General features: G+C 35.1%; 1 protein-coding gene across 11 annotated transcripts in view; it reads left to right on the top strand.

Annotated features, from left to right (window-relative positions):
• BRAF (B-Raf proto-oncogene, serine/threonine kinase) overlaps positions 1–21,710 on the top strand; it is a 164,616-nt gene that overhangs the window by 60,777 nt on the left and 82,129 nt on the right. For 10 of the 11 annotated variants that reach the window (XR_006059713.1, XM_042248924.1, XM_060415160.1 and 7 more), the window contains exons 2-3: positions 4,231–4,332; positions 14,998–15,261. Coding sequence is in view for 10 of the 11 variants with exons in the window: in XM_042248924.1 (XP_042104858.1) it covers positions 4,231–4,332; positions 14,998–15,261 (366 nt within the window). In the remaining variant the exon portion in view is untranslated. The remainder of the gene's footprint in view (positions 1–4,230; positions 4,333–14,997; positions 15,262–21,710) is intronic. The other variant, XM_042248927.1, reaches the window with a different exon arrangement.

The raw sequence follows: 21,710 nt of genomic DNA, 5'->3' as shown, positions 1-21,710 counted from the left end.
ATGTTCCCTTGCTATCTCTGATTTTCTTGAAGAGATCTCTGGTCTTTCCCATTCTATTATTTTCCTCTATTTCTTTGCACTGATCATGGAGGAAGTCTTTCTTATCTCTTCTTGCTATTCTTTGGAACTCTGAATTCATAGGGGTATATCTTTCCTTTTCTCCTTTGCTTTTTGCTTCTCTTCTTTTCACAGCTATTTGTAAGGCCTCTTCAGACAGCCATTTTGCTTTTTTGCATTTTTTTCTTGGGGATGTCTTGCTCCCTGTCTCCTGTACAATGTCATGAACCTCCATCCATAGTTCATCAGGCACTCTGTCTATCAGATCTGGTCCCTTAAATCTATTTCTCACTTCTACTGTATAATTGTAAGGGATTTGATTTAGGTCATACCTGGGTGGTCTACTGGTTTTCCCTACTTTCTTCAGTTTAAGTCTGAATATGGCTATAAAGAGTTCATGATCTGAGCCACAGTCAGCTCCTGGTATTGTTTTTGCTGACTGTATAGAGCTTCTCCATCTTTGGCTGAATATAGCCAAAGAATATAATCAGTCTGATTTCGGTGTTGACCATCTGTTGATGTCCATGTGTAGAGTCTTCTCCTATGTTGTTGGAAGAGGGTGTTTGCTATGACCAGTGCAGTCTCTTGGTAGAACTCTATTAGCCTTTGCCCTTTACTAATATTACTTGGTTTTAATTGCTGTGTTCTGCTGAAGACATAAAAAAAGGATAGGAAATCTTCTAGTACCTTTCTTAAAATTTTTTGTTTTTAATTCTTTCATTTCCCTTTTAGGATTGTTGTAACAGTTTTTCTTGTTTTTTCAAGAAGACATTTTAAGCCAAAACTCTATATCTACTGTTAACTTTGCAATATCTTATTCTACTTTTTAATGTATCATCAAAGTATTATCATCATCACGGTTTCTTTTTTCTCATTCTTTAGGAAAATCTGAAAGAGTTTGCTTGCTCAGACTCATTTTTTCTAATTATAACTGAGTGATCATAGTGATTTTTCTTCATTCTTTGGATATAAAATTACTTTTGTTTGGAAGTTAAGAAACCTGCCTTTCAGGCAGTTGTGGTTTGGCCCTGCATTATGTAAATCTTAGCATTTTCTACTGCCAGGAAGAAAAGGAATCAGTTTTAAGCAGCTCAGTCTCCTCATTTCTCGCATGGTCTTTTCCCTCTCTAATTTTTTTTTTTCTTTTCCCTTTCTCCCATTCTTTGGGTGAATGGTTCTTTACCCTAACTCCATGAGTTTTATCTGTGGAACTTTAAGGGGGAGAAGAAAAAAGAGAGACTGTAGGTAATAGAGTACTTAATTTCTTGGACTGTAAAGAATTACTGAACTAGGATTAATTTTTCTCTCTTTTCCTATTCTGAAGAAAGCTTAAATCTTAGCTCCAGCACTACTTTGAATACTTGTAATGACTAAGACACCAAGATAAGTGATGAGGGAATAAAAGATTAATGAAACGTATTTCTGATTTCAAAGTAGCTAATAGACATGAAAAACATAATCAATTTTAGAATATCAAATTCTGATGATAAAGCAGTCCTGAGCTGGGTGGTCAGTGAACTCATCATAGAGGGAGTTTGTCATTTTCTGAGATGAAGAGACTGTAAGAAAACAGATTTTGAAACAGGACTTGGTAGATAGATATCCAGTTAACTTTTGAACATGTAAAGTTTGAACATTAAGTTATCTTAATAAGTATGTAGGAATGTACAGTAGGCACATGAAGAATAATACCATGGAGTTGAGAGAATAGAGCTGGATTTAAAAATTTAGACTTCATCAGTACATATATAAAGTCACAGGATTAGATAAGATTAGTTGGGAAGTAAGTGTAGCTAGAGGAAAGACATCCTAATGCTTCCTGGGGATATGAGAAATTAGCCAAGGATTCATAAAGGAAAAATATTGTAATATCTGATTATAGAAAAAAACTAGAAACTTCTGTCATTTCTTCTCAAACTTTAATAAGGATCATTTTGTTAAAGTTCAGTAAGTTTGAAATGGGGCCTGAGATTCTGCTGCTCCTACAAACTTCCAGAATATTATGCTGCTGGTAGTCTATGAACCACGCTTTGAGTAGCAAGACTGTCTATGACTATAGAGACAAAGTAAAAAGAAGGAAAGACTGCAGCGTCTGTAGCAGAATAAGGATTAGTATCCAGAATAAAAGGCATCTATAAACTGAAAAGGAAAAAATAGAAGGGAGAAAGAGTATGGGTAGAGAATTTTTCATAAAGAAATTTAAATGGTCAATCAGCGTGAAGAATGCTCAACTTCCTGGGAAATACAAATTGAAACAAGAAGATCACGTTTCCCCCATTAAGATCAGGAAAAATTTTAAAGTCTGATAATATACACTGTTGGTAGGATTGTGGGGAAAGTGTGGACTGATACCCTAAAAAGGAGGTATCTTGGTACTTTTGTCCTTTTGGAAGACCATTTGCCATACCATTTGCACATTTTTAAATGTGCATATCCTTCAATCCAGGAATCCTGTGCCTCACTATCTAAAAGGAACTTCTACCTTTGCCCAGAAAGACATTTCAGAGCCATTTTGAAACATTGTTTAAAGCTGGGAGAGGTGAAATCTCATGTCCTCCAGGAAGGAATTATTAAATAAACCAAGTGCCCTTGTACATTTAAAAATTTATCTCACATTTTTTCATTATAAATTTAAGTAATTTAAGTGGCCATGATTCCTAGAGTATATTTATGTTAAATACATTTTCAGTCACACCATAAAATTACAGATTTAAATCATTCAGTTTATAGAGAGTATCTGTAGACAGTATATACTATAGTGTAATTTGCAAAAAGCATGTTCTCACACCACTCAGATAAATTGGACTCATTTTTCACTAAGAAAAAAAAATAATCTGATTGCTTATTTATCTTTAACATGTAATATGTGCCTATACTATGAGCACTAGACTTCTGAATTCTCAGTTGGGTGGCTAGGTAAATGTTAAGGCTTGAAACCTTCCCAAGAATTTGTTTCACTGATAAAATAAGGTCTTGCTCTTAATATCCTCCCCCCCCTTTTTTGTCAAGGAATTTCCCTTCTTTTCTTGTTTGTTAGGTAGTTTGAAGTTTATCTAGCTCAGAAGAGTACACGTTAGTAGATGCACTTGAGATGGATAAGAATTTTGCCTTTATTTTACAAAGTGGAGAATTACAAAGTAGTGATTTTTAAAGGAGAGGAAGAAAGAAGAACTGGTTTTTAAGCAGATTAGTTAGGAAAAATACAAATAGACACTGGAAATGATTCTCCTAAAATCATTTGTATCCACCTAACCTTAAGTTACCTTTGAAGTTTGAAGCCGTTAAAATAAGCAGTGTCCTGACATTGTGAAATGAATATTGTCTTGTCTGAACTGATGATGTTGTGATACAGCCATTTAAAAGGTGTAAAATAGGACTGCCTTGGTGGTACAGTGGATTAGAATCCACCTGCCAGTGAAGGGGACGTGGGTTTGATCCCTGGTCCAGGAAGATTCCGCATGCCATGGAGCAGCTAAGCCCTTGCAGCACAGCTCCTGAGCCTGTGTGCCTGGAGTCGGTGTTCCGTGATGAAAAGCCACCGCAAGGAGAAGCCCACACGCCACAGTGAACAGTGGCCCTCCGCTCACCCCAGCTAGAGAAAGTCTGTGCATAGCAACGAAGTAAAAGAAAGAAATTAATTGATTAATTAAAACTGAAACTATATTAAAAGAACAAATACTTAAAAACACTAAAAAAAAAAAAAAAGCAAAATACATACATATTGACATGGAAAGAATTCTGAGGCATGTTGTTTGGTGAAGAGAGCAAATGTTGAGAATATTTTAACATGTAATATTTATATGTATTTGTCTATTTTATATATGTATGTATTTTTGTTTTTTATTTGAGTAAAAAGAAGTTATGGAAGAATGTATACCAAACCATAAACAGGGCTTACCTTTTTGGCAGGATACCCAGAAATATGGGGAATGTGAAAAAGAGATTTTTATTGCTCGTTCCTGAATACTCATGTATTACTTAAATGTTTTATAATTGAGAAAATATTGTATTACTAATGTAAGAAAAAGTTTAAAATAAATCATCTCGAGATCTCTAAGCTCTAAATTTCAAGGAACACTGACAGTTACAATAATACTTCAGCAGGAATATTAAGATATTTCTAATTCATATTCTAAATGATTTGTATTTAAATTCTTTTAAAATATTTTTTAGGTGTGGAATATCAAACAAATGATTAAGTTGACACAGGAGCATATAGAGGCCCTATTGGACAAATTTGGTGGGGAGCATAATCCACCATCAATATATCTGGAGGTAAGCTTTTGAGTGTCATATTTGTAGTAATTTTGAGGAAAAGAAAATGAACTTGTAAGACACATTTGTATTGGTAATATGAGTTATTTTAGAGAGTGGGATTAAAAATAGTTATGCAAAGAGAGAATTAGCTTTGTCTTCATTGTACTCTTTAAGGTTGTTTCACTTGTTACAATAAATATGTAGTATTTGGTAATTTGGAAAATAGCAAAACTAAAGAAGAAGTTGTAGTTAAACTTCAAAATATTACTCTGGTTTCAAAAAAGAAAAAATTATTGGAAAAAGAGAAAACATTCTTTTCTGGAGGCCAGCAAACTAGTTGCTATATTAGAAAATGGGAAGAATTTTACAGAATATCTTGTTTCCAGAACAAATCCCCCCAAGTAGGTTTTTGCTTCCTCATGGGTAAAATTTACAAAATCTGAGTATCTCAAGATTGCGTAACGTTACAGTTTAATAGAGCCTTGTAGCTTTTGTATCCAGTCTTGAACATCATTGTAAGTTTATAGATTAGTTATTGTTTTTAATCCTATTAGGTAGCAGTTACTGTAATAATCACAGGCATGCTTTCTTGGCATTAGTTTCCCTATGTAAGTCACTCAAGTTCCGCAGCAAGGAAGCTGTTACAGAGTCTAGGCAGTCAGGCTCCACAGCCCACTGCTTACCACTGCACTATATTGCCGGTCTCCATAAAAGCTAGCTCCAACTATAAGCACCAGTCATACTGGGAGATAACCCTAAATTACAGATGATTAGGTTACCATTTGCCTTCAAATGCCAGAGATTTTTTAGGCATGGATCGACAGACTCCTAAACCAAAATTCTAGTAATCTAATTACTTTTAAAGGGTAAGTTAAATCTTCAGTATTTCAAGAGAAAGTAAGTTTGTATATTTCTAAAATAACCTTGAAAGTTTGGAAATAACTGCTAATAAACTATTCTCTCTTTATATGGCTTATCACAGAGCACACTGCCAGTTAGTATCAGTGCTAGGACTGGAACTCATACCTCTGAATACTAGTCAGTATATTTTCTAATATCACATGCTCTCTGTTTTACTTTAGTGTGTGAGGAGAACAAGCAAAGGAGTCATAAGGAGGCAAATAGTCCTGGTGAAAATGGTGGTTGCTTGTTAGTCAGAATTAAACAACTTAACCAGCAGTTTTTCTGCCAACCATTTTTGTGTCAGGAAACTTTCCCCACCCTCAGATATAATACATTTGCATCAATAACATGGTTTCACTGTAGCAGGGATTCATTCGCCCCTCCACACACATACTCTTCAGGCTTTTTACTATTTGGATTATATCTAACTAGGACAGTATAGGGCTACCCAGGTGGCTCAGTGGTTAAGAACCTGCCCGTAGTGCAGGAGATGTGGGTTCCATCCCTGGGTTGGGAATATCCCCTGGAGAAGGAAATGGCCACTCACTCCAGTATTCTTGCCTGCAAAATCTCATGGACAGAAGAGTGGTGAGCTACAGTCCATGGGGTCACAAAAAGTCAGACACAACCTAGCAGCTGAATGACAACAACAGAACAGTTTACAGCAGACTATACCTCATAGGTTGTATCATTAGCACATAGATTGTTACTGACAGGTACTAACATTACGCAGTTTCTGTATAGAAAGCAGTATAACATAGTGGTTGAGATGAACCATGGAGTTACACAGACCCTGTGTTTGAATTGTAGCTCTGCCTTAATTTCTGCAGACAGGTTACCTAACCTCCCTATACCCCACCTAACTGGTAAAACGAAAATATATCACGCATGGTAATTTAAAGACTAAATTTTGAGTTTATGATTATGAAGTAAGTGCTCTGTAAATCTTTTATTCATTTATTCAACAGGCAAGTATTGAGTGCCTGCTAACATTTGTACTTGTCTAGGCTCTGGGGATATGTATATTAAAAAAAGAATCCCCTTCTCCCAATCTCTGCCTTCAGATAGCTTATATTTTAATCAGGGGAGTGGTTTACAGAAACTAAATACATAAATAAGTTAAAGCATTGAACTTAACCACCATTTGATTTACTATGAAGAGGAGCCTGGCCGGAATTGAGAGTTTTCTTCCCTGAGGAAAGTTGACCAGGCCAAGCAAGGGAAAAGACTTGTGGGTCCTGATATTTGAAGGCCCTTAAGTGAGTAATCTACTGATTACCCACTGAGACCCACCATTCTCCTTTCTGTCTTGATGAATTTTGCTACTCTAGGAATGTCGTATAAGTGGAAATCTAACATATTTATCCTGTAACTGACTGATTTCACTTAGCATAATGTCTTCAAGCTTCATCCATGTTGAAGAATGTGTCAAAAGTTTCTTCCTATTTCAGGCTGAAAAATATTTCATTGTATGTATATATACCTGTATATAATATAATGTATATTATCCATTTATCTGTTGATGGCTACCATCAGTGGTTGGTTGTTTGCACCTTTTGGTTATTGTGAATAATACTGACTTTACTTTTTTGGGGTGTATATACCTGGAAGTGGAATTACTGAATCGTAAGATAATTCTATATTAAATTTTTAAAGGAGCTGCCGTTCTGTTTTCCATAAGCAGCTATGTTTTGCATTCCTATTAACAATCCTTTATATCTTTGCTAAGACTTATTTTCTGTATGTGTGTGTGTAAGAATAGTTGTCCTAATGAGTGTGAAGGGATATCTCATTGTGGAAATGCAGATCTCCAGCTTTGTTCTTTTTCAAGGTTGTTTTGACTGTTTGTGATCCCTTGGATTTTCTCATGAATTTCAGGATGGTGTTTTTCTGTTTCTGCAAATACATTGGAATTTGGGTAGGAGTTGCATTGAATCTGTAGATTGCTTTGCGTAGTATTGACATCTTCAGGGTTCATAACTCTTAAATACAAATGAACAGTTAAGAGTAACCAGATATTTGAAGAAAGCTTTTAACAGGAAAGATAATGGCAGAAATGGTCAAAAGGGACTCAGTGCAGAGAACAGAAAAAAATTTGAAAATCACTATAACGTCAAAGATAAGAGAAGATCCATAATCTCTTCTTGCTTCATGGTTGTATTAAAGAAGCAAAAGTATTAAAGAATAAGAAAGAGCTCTTGGAAATTAAAATAGTAAGAGTTAAAATAGTATAGTAGGGAATTTATATATGTGTGTATATCTGCATGTGCATACAAACAGACAAATAAACACACGCTATATAGTTAAGGGCATCTTCCAGAAAGCAGAATAAAACAAAGATAGAAAATATTAAAGGAAAGATGGGAAAAATTAGAGAATAAATCTAGGAGGTCTGCAAAAACTAAACAACAGGCTGTCCAAACTTGTTTTTAATTTCTCCTCCCATAATGAGAAACATGGAGGTACATTATTCAAAGATTGGTTCTACAGCTCAAGGTTGTTACACACTGGCATAGATTGCTACCATCCTTTTGGTTTCCATCTGTAGCAGATCTGAAAATTGTACTGTTAACACAATACCTCAAGTCCAGAAGCAGGGATCACAGATACTCTGGTGTACTGAGCTATTTCATGGAGGAAAACCTTCCTCTCAAATCCCCTACAAGTCTTTACATCTCACCAACCAGAATGGGGTTACATAACTCCTAGACTAGTGACTCTGCTTCCATTTTCTGAAATAAGAAGCTAAAAAGTAAAAATTTTCCAGTGTTCACAGTCTGGCTTCAGATTAGTTTGTACACTGGCAGATAGGAGTTGTGCTCTAGTTATTTCATTACGTAGCATTTCCAAAGAAACTATTTTGATGTTTCCATAGAAAGTTAAATCTTTACCTATCCCCACATTTCTTCCTCATAGCAAAACAGAATGAAATCAGTTATATCACCATCAGAAATCCTCGTGACTTTCTCTTTTCTGTGTACTAATTTATTTAAAAGCAAGCTTTTAAGTTGTAGATTTTGTCCTGCTGGCATATAAATAATAATTAACACTCTTGATTCCCTTGACGATAACTGCAGTGAAATGAGCTATTGTACTCTAAAAGGATTTCAGTTTTGTCTTTTCAGTCTTTGATTCCAATCTTTTCTTTTTACCATCACACAAAGAAAAGATATTTCCCCTAAAAGTTATTTCCCAGAATTTCTTATTTCCCAGAACCTGATTTATTGGATTCCAGAAGTGGAAGAGTGGAGAAGGCAGTGGCACCCCACTCCAGTACTCTTGCCTGGAAAATCCCATGGACGGAGGAGCCTGGTGGGCTGCCATCCATGGGGTCGCACAGAGTCGGGCATGACTGAAGCAACTTGGCAGCAGCAGCAGAAATGAAGGGAATAAAGTATCTGGAATAACCCTCCAAGCTACCACCGAGTTTATGTGTATGCTCAGATCCCCTGCAGACAGACAGTAAAGCTCCTAACATTTATTGAGTGCTTGCTATGCCAGGAACTATTCCAAGCGTATAGTAGATCATTTAATCCTCAACCTGCCCTATGAGTTATGTTTAATACTCATTTCCATTTTATCGAAGAAGAGACTCAGGCAAAAAGGATTTTAATATTAGCATGACCAGCGTTAGACAACTAGTAAATGGGGTAGCCAAAGTTTGAAGCCAGACAGTCTGAATTTAGAATGTGTTTTTTTAATGAGTCTTCTGTAACTGCTTACATTTTCCCCACGTGTATGTCTTCTTTATTTTTCTCTATCAGAACCTGTGCTCTTAATTGCTTTATCATTATTATTATGCGTCCAGCCTTTCTGATCTTTAGCCTGTGCAGAACCCAAGATAATGCAAAGACATTTATCGAAACAGATACTGTAGTGAAGATAATACTGGAAGCTAGGTGCTTCCTGTGGAATGCAGAACAGTTCATTAATTATCAGTTGTGGACAGTTTCAAAGATGTCGTTGTATCTTGTGAGATTAAGTTCAATAAGAATAAATATAATGAATTCTAATGATAAAAATTTTTTATTCCATTGTTTTTTCCTATTATGTTTTAATTAAGTAGGGCCTTAATTGTCTTCCCATTTTTAATTGAGAAATAATTCATGGACTGTGATTCACTTTTTTAAAGTATACAGTTGAGTAATTTATAGTACATGCATAAAATTGTACGGTCATCACCATCATATAATTCCAAAACATTTTTATCACCCCCAAAAGAAACCTTGTACCCCTTGGCAGTCATTCTCTCCAATCCCTATCAACCACTTAACCTAGTTTTGAACATTTTGTGTGAATGAATTCAACCAAGTCGTAGCATGTACCGTTCATTCCTTTTTTGGCTAGTATTCTATCATGTGGATACATCACATTTTGTTTATCCATTAATCAACTGATGGACATTTAGCTTGTTACCACTTTTGGGCTTTCATGAGTAAAGCTGCTATGAACATTCATGTACAAGTTTTTATGGTAGACATTTTTTCAGTTCTTGTGGTTATGTACCTTGGGATGGAATTGCTGTGTCCTTTGGTTACTCTGTTTCAACTTTTTGAGGAACTACCAAACTGCTTTCCGAAGTGGCTGCACCATTTTACATTCCCACAAGCAATGTGTGAAGGTTCTAGTTTCTATACATCATTGCCAACTTGTTAGTTTCCATTTATTATTATTGCCATCCTAGTAAGTGTGAATTGGCATCTCTTTATGGTTCTGATTTGTAATTCATTAGTAACTAATGATGTTAAGCATCTTTTTCATGTGCTTATTAGCCATTTTTATATTTTCTAGGGGAAAATATCTATTCAGATCCTTTGCCCATTAAAAAAACTGGGTTGTCTTTTTATTGCTGAGTTGTAAGAGTTCTTTGTATACTCTGGGTGAGAAATCCTTGTTAGATTTGATTTGCAAATATTTTCTCCCGTTCTGTGAGATGTCTTTTTTTTCCCCCCACTCTTTTGATAGTGTCTTTTGAAGCACAAAAGCTTGAATTTAGATGAAGTTGAGTTCATGTATTTTTTCTTTGATTACTGTGTTTTGGTGTGTCATCTAAGAAACTATTGCCTAGTCCGGGGTCATGATGATTTACTTCTATTAATGTTTTCTTGTAAGAGTTTTTTAGTTTTAACTCTTTAAAAAAAAAAATCTTTAAATGGAGGATAATTGCTTTAGAATGTTGTGTTGGTTTCTACCGTACAACAACGTGAATCAGCCGTAAATACATGTATTCCCTCCCTCATCCCTCACACCTTTGCCCATCCTGCCCCTCTAGGTCTTGCTCTTCCTAAGTGTATGATCCACTTTGAGTTAATCTTTGGGCATGATGTTAGGTAATAGTCCAGCTTCATTCTTCTGCATGCAGATATTCAGTTGTACTAGTAACATTGTCAAAAATCAATTAACCGTAAATGTAAGGCTTTTTTCCCCCTGGACTCTTAATTTGTTGTGTTATGTATATATCAGTACCACATGTCTTGATTATTGTAGCTATGTAGTAACTTTTGAAATCAGGAAATATATATCTTCCAACTCGGTTCTTTTTCATGATTGTTTTAGTTATTCCAAGTCCTTTGTACTTCTTTGTGATTTTAAGATCAGCTTGTCCATTTCTGCAGAAAAGCCAACTGGGATTTTGATAAGGACTGCATTGAATCTGTGTATCAATGTGAGGAGTATTTTCATCTAAATAATACTGTGTTCTTTTCTCTACATTCTTTTGTTTTTTTAGTTCAAAAACTATACTTCAGTTTAAAAAAGAAGCCATTAAATGAACGAATGGATAAAAAAATAAATAACATGAGTTGTGCCCTCAAGTACCTTACAGTTTGGTAAAGTCATGTTGAGAACCTAGTCAAGTAGTACATTGGGTTAGAGAAAAAGTTCAGGTTTTTCTGTAGTGTCTTGTGGAAAAGTTTGAATGAACTAATTGACCAACCCAATAGTAGTAACAGTAATAATGATAAGAACTATTACTACTTATTACTACTAATAAAAGTATTGGGTTTTTGCTATGTGGTGGTCTCTGTAATAACTTTCTTTACTATTATTTATCTCACTTAATGCTCACAAAATTTTTTCACAAATGATTTTTTTAAACCATATAAAGAAAAGTGTGGTAATACTGTAAAGAAGGTGAAAAGAAAGTACTGAGTTTGGAGTTTATCAAGTAGAGCTTTGAATTGGACTTTGAAAAATGGGTAGGATTTTGATGAGAAAGAAGGGGATTTTGGAAAAGCTGCCTCTTGAAGAAATACCTGGTTTCTGCAACTTCTTGAAGCACCAAAGGAATTTCATTGATAGTAGTATTGATGCTTGAGATATATGTCTATGCAAGATGACCCACTCACATTTTCAGGGTAAGAAAACAAAGGAAAAGGGAAAGTTGGAAGATAAAAGAAAAAACGGAGATAGTGATGAACCAAGGCCTCCATAGTGGGGGACCTTAACCACCCAATACTAGAATTAAGAACAAAAAAAGGATGGGGGAAAAATGGGGAGAATTGCTCAGTCAGAGAAAGAAAAGGAAGCTTTTATTTGATGGCTTTGATCTTCAGAGTAAATTTGAACATAATGGTATTTTCTGAGTGAATTAAAGGTTGGGGAATGAAGTTAGGAGCCAGAGAATCATAGAAAAGGTTGGAGTAAATGTTGTGAGAAATGTAATATGAGTTAAAAATAAGTACAGATTTTCATGCAATAATGTAGAAGACTAATTTTCATGAATTGATAATGGAACTCAATGGCCTTGTTTTATTATTTTCTCCAGTAATATGTGGTAACCTGAGAGAAATAATGAATAATTGAATGATGGAATTTACCCAGAGTTGGTATTTAACAAGCATGTTGGTAAAAGAATTAAGAATTAACCAGATAGTCTAAGATGTTAACCAGTGGCATTGAAATAGTGAGTCATAAAGCATGGGAAGAAAATAGCAAAGAAATCTGAAAAACTTTAAGAGATTAATATTGACCGTTAACCAGAGTGGTATGGTAGTGAGATTTAAGAAATTTAAGACAGTGGGATAAGTGTGTGTGCACAGGCGTGTGGGAGGTTCCCAACTGAGATCTTGTCATCATTTAGAACGCTTTTGTTAAAGAAGAATTTTATCTCTGAATCTTGTAGGTAGAGTAGAAATAAATGCCTTTGTAGATAAGAGGTTTAGAGAACTTTAAGACAGGAGTGTTATAAGAGTAATCACCATCCACACTGAATGCAGCAAGGATAATGGGGTGAAATGAGCCAAACAAGATACAAAACAAGGCAGGGAAGTAAGTACCTTGGTAGATTGCATCTGTGAGAATGGAGAGAGGTGGAATAAGTAACTGTTTTGTATTTAAGAAAGAGTTATTGATAAATGCAGTGGAATAATAGATTGTAATCCACAGTGGAGGGAATAATATATTTAAAAAATTAAGGCTAACGTTTTGATACAGAATTAATATTCTGAAAATTTGTTTACATTTATTACTTTTCCTAAGCTTTACTCTGCGTAGTAAATGTACCTGCTCAGATGATAATAAGATTATATGATCTATGCAAGGAGGAATTTTTGTCTCCTTAGGCTGTATGTATATAATCTTCAAAGGGTGGGAATTGTGTTGGTCTTTATTTTTGTGGTTTGAGCCCCAAGTAATACCAGGCACATGCATGCTCAGTATATATTTATTGAATGATTAAGTAGCAATAAGTGGATCATATTTAAAAAAGATGTCCTTAAGTAATTAGCCCATGGAACTGAAAGCTAAATAGAAACATAGCTCAGTAGATTTTGGACTGATTTGGCTATAACACACTGAAATGCTGTGAAACGTTTTGGGGTCAGCATTGGGCAACTATTGGATTGTAAAGGAGAGTGCTTTTTTGTGTACTTTAATTAAGCCCTTCAGTGGCTCATTTTAGTATTTTCCCTTCCCCCCTAAAAAAGTTATATGGTGAGATCAGACATCATGTGTGGTGGCCTATATTGAATTGAAACTTCTCCTTTATTCTCCTCTGAAAGTATTAGTCACTCAGTCATATCTGACTCTTTGTGACCCCATGGACTGTAGCCCACCAGGTTATTCTGTCCATGGAATTCTCCAGACAAGAATACTGGCGTGGATTGCCATTTCCTTCTCCATTAGTCTCCTCTACCTGTGATAATTCTTCCTTGCTTATAGAGTGAAGTTCAGGCTTCAAAGCATAGTATATACAGTCTCTCCAAGCTGTCCTTTACCCGCTTTTCTAGTCTTATGATTTGTGTTCGTATTCTTCACTTAAATTACACGAACATCTATTGATCCCTTTAATATGTCCCAGATATTCTGTGACAATCAGCTATAATAGTCCATAGTTTTCCTCTGTCTTAAAATTTCTAACCTCCTTACTGTGTTAAAAATGTCTCCTGTACTACACAGCACTCTCTTCCCCCCACTTAACTCATCTATGTAAATGCTAACATTTTAAGCATCCCCCCTTCCTTACTCTTACCTTGTATCAAAAACATTCTTTCTCATATACAACAAAAATTAAAATGCAGCCATTTGCTTCTCTGCAGCCCAGTAATAAACTCTCTAGGTAATGGGAAATGGCTCTTTTAAAATTTTGTAGCCTTTTATAAATGTGTGTAGTGTCACATCTGCTTCAGGTGGTAGGGAGACGTGGTGGTGGATTACGGTGTGGAGGGGAGAAGGTGATTACCAGTGCAGTAAAGCACCATGGGCATATGCATTCGAATCCATTCTATCTCTTAATTTTCAATTATCATTCTATTTTCAAGATTCTTCCTGCTTTTAGAAAATGGTATCTTATGTGATCATTTGACCTTTCAGCTTTAGTAAAATGATAGTTCTAGAAACACCCTGATGGGTAATGGTCTCAAAATTTCTTGACTACAGGATGTAAACCACCTTTTCAAATAAAATTCTATTCTGTAAGCAGTGTTTGATGGGAAGGGGGAGGTCATAAGGTATCCATAGTGTGAAAAAGAAGATATTTTTAACTAATAACTGTTTCAGAAAAAAGGTCACAGTTATGCATCCTCTAATCCCTGTTGAGGAGACTTTGGTGGTTATGGTGAGATTTGGCACTGTGTACCTTTGCCTGCCTGCCAAATTGCTTTAGTCATGTCCGACTCTTTGCAAACCCATGGACTGTAGCCCAAACGGCTCCTTTGTCCATGGGATTCTCCAGGCAAGAATATTGGAGTTGGTTGCCATGCCCTCCTCCAGGGGATCTTCCTGACCCAGGGATTGAACCCACATTTCATGTCTCCTGCATTGGCAGGTAGGTTCTTTACCACTAGCACCACCTGGACTGTGTACCTTAGGCTTGTCTTTTTGACAGATCTCTCTTAACACCTCATCTCCTTTTCAGCCTCTCTCAGTTAGTTAGAGAGAGACCGAGAGAGATGTGAAACCTTATATACCTATAACTTATCTAGAAAAAAATGCTTTGATGTAGTAGTTTATCTTATGTTAGATGTGTAGTTTGGAAGATAAATTGTGATTTGGCCAGAAAATAGCTAACACTAATTTTTTTAAATTAATACTCATGGCTGTTATGGACATCATACATGTATGTGTGTGTGTCAGTTTCTAGATGAGTGTCGTATAACCAAAGATTTATCAATTTAAAGATAAAAGTACTAATTTACAATACTTCCAGTACTTATTTTGTAATTTGTAACACAAAATCCTGTTAGCTAGATTCGATTATAATCAAAAACTAAAATTTCCTATTTCCTTTTGTTACTGTCAGGAAAAAGTCCAGATTCAATGTAAGTCTACTTTATTTTATAGGCCTATGAAGAATACACCAGCAAGCTAGACGCCCTCCAACAAAGAGAACAACAGTTATTGGAATCCCTGGGGAATGGAACTGATTTTTCTGTTTCTAGCTCTGCATCAACGGACACCGTTACATCTTCTTCCTCTTCTAGCCTTTCAGTGCTGCCTTCATCTCTTTCAGTTTTTCAAAATCCCACAGATGTGTCACGGAGCAACCCCAAGTCACCACAAAAACCTATCGTTAGAGTCTTCCTGCCCAATAAACAGAGGACAGTGGTGAGTCAGCTTTTAATTCATCATAGCTTTTTCTTTGTATTTTTCAGAAAGACTAGTTGTGGAAAATGAAATGTGATACCCAGTGGTCATGCGAATGGAAGCATCCATTTAAGCAAGAATGGAAAAGACGTAGTTATTTGGTGCCAAAGTCTATGTTCCTTAAGTGGAACAAATTGCGTTGTCTTTGGTATCACTTGTATACCTGTCTGCCAAGCTTGAACTACATTCATGTCTGAGTATTAGTCTAGAATCAGAATTTTGAGACTTAAGCTTGTTTGTTGTCTAACATATGTCAGGTAAGATTTGTTCTTTGCCATAGAGAAATCCCTATTCGGATTTATTATCAAATGTTGGATTCTTAGTGTGCTTGACATTTTTCTCTTGTTTATATAAGTTTTGATTGTTGATCATTATATCATCATTGGAATACAGAACTCTGTAAATAACCTTTAAAGCAGGGAAATCTGCAGGATAATTATAGATGGTCTGTAATCTCAAGTGTAACAAGTACTGCCAGTGGACATAACTGAATGGAAAAACGCACCTACCTGCATCACTAATTTTTTATAATGTATATGGTTATTTTGATATTAATAAAAAAACATTTCATTACCGAATACAATTGAAGCCAAAGTAGTCTTTTAATTTTTCCCCTCAGATAGCATTAGTAATGCTTCACAGAAAATGTTTGCTGACTTACTTATGCTATAGTGGCCTCCAGTGGGGTCAATTTGTTACTGGGTGAAACAGAGGTATATGAATGTCATTATGTGGAGACACAAGACTAGGCCTTCAGCCTGTGCCACAAAGGTAGTTGAAACTTATATCCTCACATAATCTGAACCTTTGAAAAGCTTTACCTTCAATAAAAGGGTGAATTAGAAGAAAACCTGTTCACCAGCATATATAAATAACAGTGAAACTTTTCTGTCTTTGCCAGGGCCCCAGATAAATGTTAAAGTTTCCCTTGTGAATTCTTAACTGTAGATTTGTTCTTGCCATAGTGTGGGGTTCATCATTATGTTACCTGCATTATTCAGGAATTCTCAACCCAAGAAATGAAATTTAAAAAAAGGTTCTGGAATAGTAATAGCACTCAGGCACTGGGCAGAAACAAATGTAAATCCCTCACTTAGCCCATATAGATCTTATGGAATTCATATACACAATACCTCAATGACAAGGTCAAAATCCCAAGTTATAGTATTCGAGGAGAAATAGTCTGTCATTAGTGAGTTAGAAGACTTAATAGCAGCAAGGTTAGATTCCTAAGAAAGAACCAAATAGAATTTCTAGGTGGCCTTAAAATTTAAAGTGGATGACACTTACCATCTCTGAAGTATTATTGCTAAAAATAATTGTGTCGAATGTTAAGCTTCTAGTCCTTCCACTTTATAAGAAGGACAAGAAGTAAAGGGAAAAGTTAAGCACCGTGAGAAGCAGACACATTCGAAAGATGGACATTCCATAAGACAGCCTGGACTCTCAATTAATGGAGAATAAAATGTTGGAGATTATTCTACACTAAATAGACCAAACAAACCAAATAGACCAAACAATAGACAAAACAACCAAGTGCATTGTGTAATCCTGGTTTGGGACTAGGGTGAGATAGAGCTGTAGAAGTCCTTCTTGAGATGGGATATGTCAAATATTGGTTGATTGTAGTATGTTTTTATGGAATTATTAGTTTCCTTAAGTGTGATAATAGAGATAATATTATGTAGGAGGATATCTTTATTCTTAGGAAATATATGCTTAAATGTTTAGGGGTAAATTGTTATGATGCCTGCAACCTCTCTCACCTCTTTTTTAAAAATAAAACTTACATATAGTAAAGTGTACAAATCTCAAGTGTACAGCTCAGTGACCTTCCACATGTGTAACTGCCATGCAGATAAAGATTATAGAACATTTCTAATGTTGAGGGTGTACTCTTGTGCTCCCTCAATTGAGTACCCACCTTTATCAATAAATTTAGAACTTACTTTAAAATGGTATGATGGAAAACAAAATATTAAAGAGAGAAAACAAATATGGAGAAGTAATTATCAAGCTGGTTACAGCATATTACAGACCTAGTGTTAATATGCTGTATAGAAATAAAAATATTTATTTTTAAAAACTCAATGGGTTAATTTAAAAGTAGATTGAATTCACCTGAAGGAGGAGAATTGGTGACCTCTGGAAAACAAGAGAGAGTTAAAAGAAAATATGAGAGGTTAATAGGTATGAAGGATGGATTGAATAGTTTCGTCATATGCCTCAAAGCAGAAAATGAGAACAGAATAAAGTAATGGGTTTCCTGATGGCTTGGTGGTAAAGAATCCACCTGCCAATGTGGGAGACATGAGTTTGATCCTTGTTTCAGGAAGATCGCAAATGCTGCGGAACAGCTAACCCTGTGCACTACAACTGTTGAACCTGTGCTCCAGAGCCCAGGAACCCCAACTGCCCTAGAGCCCATACTCCACGGCAAGAGAAGCCACCTCAATGAGAAGCCTGCCCACTGCAAGTAAAGAGTAGCCCCAGCTCACCACTAGAGAAAAGCCTGTGCCGCAACAGCCATAAAGAAATAAATAGATATTTTTTTAAACAGAAAAAGAATAGAGCAAAATTCAAAAAATGATGGCTAACCTTCATTAAAGACACAAATTAAGGATTTGAGACACATAAGCTTTAAGTTGTTTAAGTAAATTTGAATTCATTCTTATTAGATGTGACAAAATGAAAGAATATTGTTCTAAAAGCACTTAGGAAAATTACCTATAAAGAACCCAATTAAATTATCAAAAAATTTCTTCATAGCAGCTATAGAAGCCAGAAGACAGTAGAATAATATACTCAAAAAGTGCTGAGTGATGCTGTAAGTTGCTTAGCGAACGTATGAGTTTAACTTATTGGTACACTATGAGTCAGGGCACAGTAAAGCCTTTCCAGGTGAGGAGTTTACTTTTCCCAAGCTCTACCCAAAGGGACTACTTGGAAATGACTTAGGGAGAAAACTGAACACAGAGGAAGGAATGAAAAGTAAGAATTAAATGTAAAAATGTAAACATTCTAAAGTAAGAATTACATGTAAAAAATTGAACACAGAGGAAGGAATGAAAAGTAAGAGTTAAATGTAAAGCTAGTTTGTACAAGAAAACACAGAGGAAAATATTTTGTGACCTGGAATTTGGTAATAGTTTCTAAAATATGACACCAGAACACAATCCCTAATGAACACATTGATAAGTTGTACTTTATCAAAATTAAAAACTTCCCCTCTCCTAAAGACTATATTAAGAGAATAAAGAGACAAACCACAGACTAGTAGATAATCTTTGCAAAATATATATATATATGATCAAAGACATGTATTCAGAATATATAAAGAACTCTTAGAACTCAACAGTAAGGAAACAATTAAGTGGACAAAAGATTTGAATAGATACTTCAAAGAAGATATGTGGATGGCAAATAAACACAAAAGAAGATGCTCAACATCATGGGTCATTAGGAAAAAGCTGGTTAAAGGCACAAGATACCACCACATACCTATTAGAATGACTAAAACGAAAGAGTGGCCTTGCCAACTATTGGTGAGGATATGGAATGGAATAACTGAATTTTCATACACTGGTGATAAGAATGTGTAATGGTATAACCACTTTTGAAAGCAATTTGAAGATTAACTTAATGTTTTAAAGTCTTTTAGCTTTAAAGTCTCAATAGCGCTTTTTTTTTTTTTTTTTTGGCAAAAATAAAAAAATCCACCCTGAAATTCATATGGAATCTCAAGGAATCCTGAATACTCAAACAACTTTGAATACTAACAAAATTGGAGGTCTCACACTTCCTGATACTAAAACTTATTATAAATTAATAAGTAAATTATTTGGGTACTGATATAGACAGATAGACCAGTGAAACAAATGGATTACTTTTAAATTATTTCTTTTTGATTATAGCCTTCCTATTGAGTATGAAGTGGGACTTTGTTGTGATTTTGACATACTTTTCTCTGTTGGCTGATGATATCAACTGGCTTTTCTATATCTTTCGTGGAGAAAGTACTTTTATAAATAGTTTTGCATGACGTGTGCAAAACTGGGCATTACCCAAATGGTTAAATAAGTTTGGTATATCTGTCTAATGAAATACTACTTAGTAGAAAGAAGTATTACTAGTACACACAGTAGCATAGATGAGTCTGAAAGTAATTACGTCAAGTGAAAATAGCCAGATAAAAATGACTATATACTTTATAATTCTGTTATAAAAGTCTAGAGGAAATTCCCTGGTGGTTCAGTGGTTATGACTTGGCACTTTGACTGTCACGGCCCCGGGGTTCAGTCCCTGGTCAGGGAACTAAGATCCCACAAGGTATGTGGTGTGGCCAGAAATAGATTTGTAGCTAGATAAAGCAGTTACAGAAGATTTGAACAACATAGTTATCAATTTTATGTAATAGACCTGTAAACCTTGTACTAATCAATGAAAGAACACACGTTCTTTTCAAGAATGTATGGGACACTGAAAATTTTTTTTACTGCATTTTAGGCAAAAAAGGGAGTCTTCACAAACGCAAGGTATGTTTTTTGAGCATAATGTAATTAAAGTAGAAATTAGTAACAATAATGGGAAACCACATTTTTAGAGATTTGAAGACATTTCTGAATGTCATATGTCAGAGAAAAAATATGAAAAAAATCCTAGTCCTATGTAAATTTTATTCTTCTGTAAAACAGTGAATGAGAACATTTCCTAACTCATTTATAGAATTTGTGTATCTTCATTCTAAAACCAAAGATCATTTGATAAAGAAAAGCTAAAGGTTAATCTAAGAACATATTTGCAAAAATCTTTAATGAAATACTGGTTAACTGAATCTAACAATGTATATATTTTTAAAAAATAATTCTTCTAGGAGTGCAACAATTATTTAAAAAAATTAGTGCAGCTCTGGGATTTCCCTGATGATATAGTGGTTAGGACTCCATGCTTCCACTGCACAGGGCATGAGTTCAGTCCCTGGTTGGGGAATAACATCCCACATGTGTGTGGTATGCCCTGCTCCAAAACAATCAGTGCAGTTCTTATTAGCAGATTAAAGGAATAACAGTGTATGGATATCTGTAAATACAGTAAACAAGACATTTGATGTATTAAAAACTTTTTTGTAACAAGAAAGAAAGGAAAAAACTCTGTAAACTTGGAATAAAAGACAACTTTTTTGATAAAGGGTATCTATCAAGTATGTCTAAAGGATTCTGCATTCTCTTTAAGATTGGAAACAAGCAAGACAAATCTACTACTTAGGGAGTTGAATATTCCAGCCAATCTCGATCAAGACAAAGAAATAAAAAACATAAATATTCAAAAGAAAGAAACGAAACTTATTTTTAGCAACTAATTTGTCTACATAGAAAATCTAAATTATTATAATAAACTGCAGTTAATAATTAGAACATGCAATTTTATTTTAAAAACGATATCATTGACAAAATAATTTTTAAATGTTTAAGGCTTTTATAAAGAAATTTGTACAATTTTATTGAAAGACATTTGTAGAGAGTAAAGAAATCAAAAGTTAATTTGTTCTTGATAATCTTCCTAAATATACTTCTCATCCAAATTAATAAAAATTATGTGCAGTTTCTACAGAATTCTAGGGGGATCTCATCCCATCCTTACTACCTTATCTGAAAAGTTGATTCTGAAATTTATATGGAAAACCAAAGAGCTACCCTAGAGGCCTCTTCTAGGGACTGACCTCTTTTAGTGTACTGCTGCTGAGTCGCTTCAGTCATGTCTGACTCTGTGCGACCCCATAGACGGCAGCCCACCAGGCTCCCTCGTCCCTGGGATTCTCCAGGCAAGAACACTGGAGTGGGTTGCCATTTCCTTCTCCAATGCATGAAAGTGAAAAGTGAAAGTGAAGTCGTGTCCTACTGTTAGCAACCCCATGGACTGCAGCCCACTAGGGATTTTCCAGGCAAGAGTACTGGAGTGGGTTGCCATTGCCTTCTCCGCTTTTAGTGTGAAGAAGTGTTTATTAAGTGTTTATTTGAAGTTTGGTTCTAATTAAAGACAAGTAAGAATAAAGAACCAAACTTCAGGTAAACACTTTTAGTGTAGAGAAGTGTTTATTTGAAGTTTGGTTCTGTATTCTTGTCTTTTATTGTATTAAAATTCACATGGAATGCATGTGAAACTTCTTTTCTAAATGTTACAGTGATTGTCTCATGATGGTATTAGAGGGATTTATTCTTCCTTTTCAGAATTTTTTTTTTTAATGACAAGAGTGGGTATTGTCCCCACTTTATTTTATTTTAGTTTTAGTTTTTTTTTTTTTAATTTTAAAATCTTTAATTCTTACATGTGTTCCCAAACATGCACCCCCCCTCCCACCTCCCTCCCCATAACATCTCTGTGGGCTAACAAATATGTTTACTTTAAAATTT

The sequence above is a fragment of the Ovis aries genome, chromosome 4, assembly GCF_016772045.2.
Source record: "Ovis aries strain OAR_USU_Benz2616 breed Rambouillet chromosome 4, ARS-UI_Ramb_v3.0, whole genome shotgun sequence".
Lineage (NCBI taxonomy): Eukaryota > Metazoa > Chordata > Mammalia > Artiodactyla > Bovidae > Ovis > Ovis aries.
Note: the sequence above shows the minus strand (reverse complement) of the source record. Positions and strands in the feature narration are given on the sequence as shown.